The sequence below is a fragment of the Notothenia coriiceps genome, unplaced genomic scaffold, assembly GCF_000735185.1.
Source record: "Notothenia coriiceps isolate Sejong01 unplaced genomic scaffold, NC01 NC01_scaffold00018244, whole genome shotgun sequence".
NCBI classification, from domain to species: domain Eukaryota; kingdom Metazoa; phylum Chordata; class Actinopteri; order Perciformes; family Nototheniidae; genus Notothenia; species Notothenia coriiceps.
In genome coordinates this window covers 63914-69339 of record NW_011350945.1, presented here as the reverse complement: position 1 = coordinate 69339, position 5426 = coordinate 63914, and the positions used below count along the sequence as shown (strand labels likewise).

The 5426-nt window shown below is 48.5% G+C and overlaps 2 protein-coding genes across 2 annotated transcripts in view; one reads left to right on the top strand and one right to left on the bottom strand.

Annotated features, from left to right (window-relative positions):
• LOC104950852 (pleckstrin homology domain-containing family A member 5-like) overlaps positions 1–5000 on the top strand; it is a 10244-nt gene extending 5244 nt beyond the window's left edge. The window contains exons 5-6 of the mRNA XM_010777426.1: positions 4072–4125; positions 4834–5000. Of these exons, the coding sequence (XP_010775728.1) occupies positions 4072–4125; positions 4834–4890 (111 nt within the window). The 3' untranslated portion in view covers positions 4891–5000. The remainder of the gene's footprint in view (positions 1–4071; positions 4126–4833) is intronic.
• Positions 1–5426, bottom strand: part of LOC104950855 (uncharacterized) — a 19534-nt gene that overhangs the window by 11652 nt on the left and 2456 nt on the right. Inside the window, exon 2 of the mRNA XM_010777431.1 lies at positions 5275–5279. The gene's annotated coding sequence lies outside the window, so the exon portion shown is untranslated. The remainder of the gene's footprint in view (positions 1–5274; positions 5280–5426) is intronic.

Here is a 5426-nt window from a genome sequence, read left to right as displayed (position 1 = left end):
CTTCAACGGCTCTACACGGCCTCGCTCGGCCTCGCTCGGTATGGCTAGGCCTTGTTAGGACCGGCTCACTTTAATGCTGCGCTCACATTACAGTTTAGGAACTGGGGTAGTATCTATAGTAACGCAGTGTCAGGCGGAGCCGTGACGTCATCTTCAATGAGAGCCCCAGAAAAATAACACAGCCGTTAGCCCTCAAGCTCACAGCTCCTCATATCTGTTCAAAAACTAGACAAAAGTTAAACAAGTACAAACCACAGACTGTCTGTGTCATGGCAAATACAGTCGCTGGTTTATTTATGTCTGTAGGCCGTTGTTGTGAGTGTGGATGGTCGGAGCATATATTGCGTTAGCTTAGCCGATCTCCATTTAGACAACGCACATTTTAAAGGTTTTTCGCCTGCCATCTGTCTGTAGACTTGTCAAAGCATTAATTCATGTTTTTTACTAACCGGTATCAGTATGTTGTTACTTCGGCATCATTTTGAAACGTGTATTACAATTAAATCACGGTCAAATATGTTCATCTTGTTGTAGTTGTGGCCCCATTGCCAGCGATTCTCTCTCTAGTTTAGCATACTCAGCCCGACTCAGCCTGGTTGTTTCTGGCCCCAGAACCACGATTTTATGGGGCCAGAAAAACTGTGAATTAGGACCCGCTAGCCGGTACTAGGCCAAGTGGAAACGCAACCAAAAACAGGCCCCGAACGGCTCGGCACGCTTAAAGCGAGCTCCGCGCTGCAGTGGAAACGCGCCATAAGAGGTCGAGACCAAGTCAAGATCAAGACCAAGGCAGGGCGAGACCGAGTCAAGACCGGAACCAGACTACTATGAATCCAACACTACATGATACACTTACAATATCATGTATAACATCATAATATCCTTTTTACGGTATATAGGTCTAGGCAACAAAAAAAAATCAAACCAACGAGGAACTACTTTTGTAGACAAACACACACAGGATGAAGGAAAATCCTTTAACACACACACACACACACACACACATTCTCTCTCTCTCTCCCCCTCTCTCTCACACTCAGGAGTTTGCGTCACTGAAAGCTCGTAAGCCACACACACACACACACACACACACTTTGCGACATCTTCACTGCAAGACCGTTTGAGTGTGTGTGAACGGCGAGAGGTGGGGGGGTAACAGCCGGTATAGACCAGTGCCCTGTTTACAAACATTGTGGCGCATGAAGGCAAAGATTCAGAGTCACGTGAAGTCACTGATACGGTGAGTGAAGAAGGTAGGACCCAAACGCAGATAACATTTGATAACACCGTTATTTCAAGGTCTAGAGTAAACTTGGAACAAACAAAACACTCTCCGGTGAACTAAGTCACGAACAAAAGAAGCACCAACACTGAACACAGGAGGAGACAAGACTAAATACAGGGAGGGGTAATCACAAGTCAAGAAACAGCTGGATTCCAGACGTCCCAAAAAACAAAGTCCAGCAGGGTGTGTGGAGGGGGTCTGGAGGACGGGTCTCGGGCGGACGGCCCGGGGGCAAGGCAGAAAACAAGGAGGGGAACTCGGGCGGACGGCCCGGGGGCAAGGCAGAGTTCAAAGAAGGGAACTCGGGCGGACGGCCCGGGGGCAAGGCAGAGTTCGAGGCGAGGGTCTCGGGCGGACGGCCCGGGGGCAAGACAGAGTTCGAGGAGGGGTGAAGACCACAGCGGGCGAACTCAGGGGACCGGGCCCTAGGGCGAAGACCGGACAGCTCCGGAGGCCGGGCAGGAGCCGGTGTCGGCAAGATCCCCCACGGAAGAGGACACAGGGCCGGCAGGACTCCCGGCAGGAGAGCAGTCGGCGGAACCTCCAACGGCATGGGACATAAGGTTGGCAGGACCCCCGGCAGAAGAGCAGTCTGCGGGACCTCCAACGGGACAAGACATGGAGTTGGCAGGACCCCCGGCAGAAGAGTAGTCTGCGGGACCTCCAACGGCTCAGGATATGGGGTTGGCAGGACCCCCGGCAGAAGAGCAGTCTGCGGGACCTCCAACGGGACAAGACATGGAGTTGGCAGGACCCCCGGCAGAAGAGTAGTCTGCGGGACCTTCAACGGCTCATGACATGGGGTTGGCAGGAAGAGCAGTCTACAGGACCTCCAACGGGACAAAACATGGAGTTGGCAGGACCCCCGGCAGAAGAGCAGTCTGCGGGACCTCCAACGGGACAAAACATGGAGTTGGCAGGACCCCCGGCAGAAGAGCAGTCTGCGGGACCTCCAACGGCACAGGATATAGGATTGGCAGGACCCCCAGCGGAACCTCCAATGACACAGGACAAGGGACTTGAGTGGAGACTCGAGAGGAAACTTGAGAGTTGACTTGAGAGATGACTTGAGAGGGATCTTGAGAGGGAACTTGAACGGAGACTTGAGAGGGGACTTGAGAAGGGACTCGAGAGGAGACTCGAGAGGGAACTTGAGAGAGGGCTTGAACCATGGTTGCTGGGGCCAGAACTGGGGCTGGAACCATGGCTGTGTGGGTCGGTTCTGTAGCCGGAACCATGGCTGCTGGGGCTCGGGCTGCTAGCCTGGCCTTGCGACTCCTTCTCTTCGCAGCCGCCTGAATACTCCGTGGACCTCCATAAGCCCAACGAGTTCCGGAATACGACTCCTGGACAGGAGCAGGAACTGGGGCAGAAGCATGGGTTGACTTCAGAAGGAACCCACCGAGGCGTATGGTACCAGGTTGGGAATTGGGAGACAGGGAGCTAGCATGCCTGGGGCTAGCAGGCCGGGAATCACACATCGGGAGGATCTTTGAAATCCAGCCAGGTAAAAACTTCACCAAACCTGGTTTCTCTCTAGCCATCTGGCGCGCCTCCGATAAAACAGCCTCTCGCTGCTGAACTCCGGGTGCTCTCTTCCATCGATCCGAGCAGTTAGCCAAAAAAAAGGAAAAGTTCAATACTTCCAGCTCGAACGGATCTGCTGGGCCCATTTCAAGGTTGGTGCTTTCTGATACGCCGAGTGAAGCAGGTAGGACCCAAACGCAGATAACATTTGATAACACGTTTATTTCAAGGTCTAGAGTAAACTTGGAACAAACAAAACACTCTCCGGTGAACTAAGTCATGAACAAAAGAAGCACCAACACTGAACACAGGAGGAGACAAGACTAAATACAGGGAGGGGTAATCACAAGACAAGAAACAGCTGGGCAGGGGAGGAGAAACACAAGGGCCACAGGTGAACACAATCAGAAAACTAGACACACCAGGGAACTAATGACAAGAAGAAAAACACAGGGAAAAGGACCAGACAATAACCCAGAGAAAACATGACATGGAAACCAGCAAAAACACCCGAACCTACAAAATTATAAACGTGACATGAACTTAGGAGCGTGACAGTCACGTTATTAGTTGAATTTTTTTAACAGGGCTTTTTACATCCAATCACATCCCCAGCAACAGCTGTGGTCTCGACCATGGATGTATAATAAGAACGGGAGACAAGACCAAGACAACCGAGACAAGACCGAGACCAAATGCGGTCGATTCCAAGACAAGACCAAGACCGTTAAATAGTGGTCTTGAGACCAAGACCGGTCTCGAGTACTACAATACTACCGTCCACTATTCACATCTAACACGACTTCTCTGTAGGATTCTGCTAAATCCAGTTTATTATTGAATGAGGTGTTTATCCGTTCAATGCCAACCTTTTTAAAACTCTTCCTTTCTCCATCATCTGTGCATTACAACTACAGTCTGGTTATAGTTGGAGGAGGATTGTTGTTATGATAAATAAACTGTGGTTAAGTAGAGGCAGCTAAAACATGTTCCCTGGTATTACTTTCACTGAAAAGTGAATGACAGAAAATAAAATATGTAGCGTTGCCATGGTAATGACCCTCTGACATCACATGTTCTGCCTTCCCTTCTGATGCTATATTTCTTCCTTTTGAAAATGTGCCTTTGACATCTTCTTCATCCTTTCCCTCCTTGTCCTGTCACTTCCTGCTTCCTCTCTTCTTCTTCTTCTTCTTCTTCTTCTTCTTCTTCTTCTTCTTCTTCTTCTTCTTCTTCTTCTTCTTCTGCACCTCCTGCAGACGGATGTTCTCTCTCATCACCTCCAGAGGAACCTTATTTACCTGGACAGCCAGGTGAGGACTTCTGGGCTTTCTCCTCTGTCTCCATCTACACTGAGTCTGAGATATGAAACATTTGTCTATGCAACATGCATGCATGACCACACACGTATTTACCAGGCTTCTATCTCCGTCTCTGGTTCTTGTTATTTTTTCTCCTTTTTTGAAGGGGTACTAGAATCCTTTAATAGGAACACACTCTCCCCCAGTTAAATGAAGCTGTAGAGGCTGGTGAGCCTGGGACAGCAGGTTCCCTCTCTCGGACCGGTTTCTAGGCCTGGTGTGTTCTTTGTATTGGTTTAGGTCATTTAGGTAAGATACAGGAACACACTAGTGTTTTTGATATTTTAGGCCTTTAGGATTTGAATAACAAGCTAACTTGAGTGAGAACCATCTCTTATGCCCCTTTCACACCAACGCAGCTCCCGTTCTAGCTCCGTGCTAGAGCTTTTCTGGTTCGGAACCGTTTTTTATTTTCAGCCCCCGTTGTGTTCACACAAGAGCCCGACTGGTGCTGCCGCTGCTGCGTCATGACGTCACTGTTTAAGTCACTGATTTTCTCCCCAACGGCGCTCACAACAACAACAACAATGGGGGACTGCGTCGGGTCGATGATCGTGTTGCTTTTAATCATACGAAGCCAGATTAAATTAAATAACTACTTCTCCAACCTTATACTTTTCTCCAGAGTGCCTTCGTTCATTGTTTATTAATGTGTTTCAGCGGCATTTACCGACCGCTGCAGTGCTGCTCGTCCACCAGAGTTTATTCTCCCCTTAACTCCCGGCGGCGGCGGCTGTAAAGTATTCACTCTCTGACTGTCACACAAGCTGCTGATAAATATACCCCATCCCCAATTCCCCTCAAGTGAATGTGTGTCAGTATGAATTGATGTTGTTTGGCATCACAACGCTGTTATGAAAGTTTCTCTGGTATAAAACAACACAGTCTCACGACATTTAATCTATTGATTTGTGTTCACCATCACGATTTTCCCCTTTTTTCGTGTCACACAGAACGATTTTAAAAGCAATGTATTTCTATTGGTAGTGTGTTTCGTGCCTGCAACACGTCTTTTCGTCCGGTCGGGTCTTGGAAGTGTGTTATTTAGAAAAGAATAACAAATTAGAAGGAAAAAAAGATTTTTTTAAAATAGAGATTTCAGTATTCTGAGGCTCTGAGCCCCATTTATTATCCTCACGGATGGCAAAAAAAGTCAGACATTATACGATTTAAAATTAAAAACAATAATCGTGGCTTGATATTGAGTAAGAACATGTTTTTATGAACCACACAGCTTCCGGTCTTCCAAGACC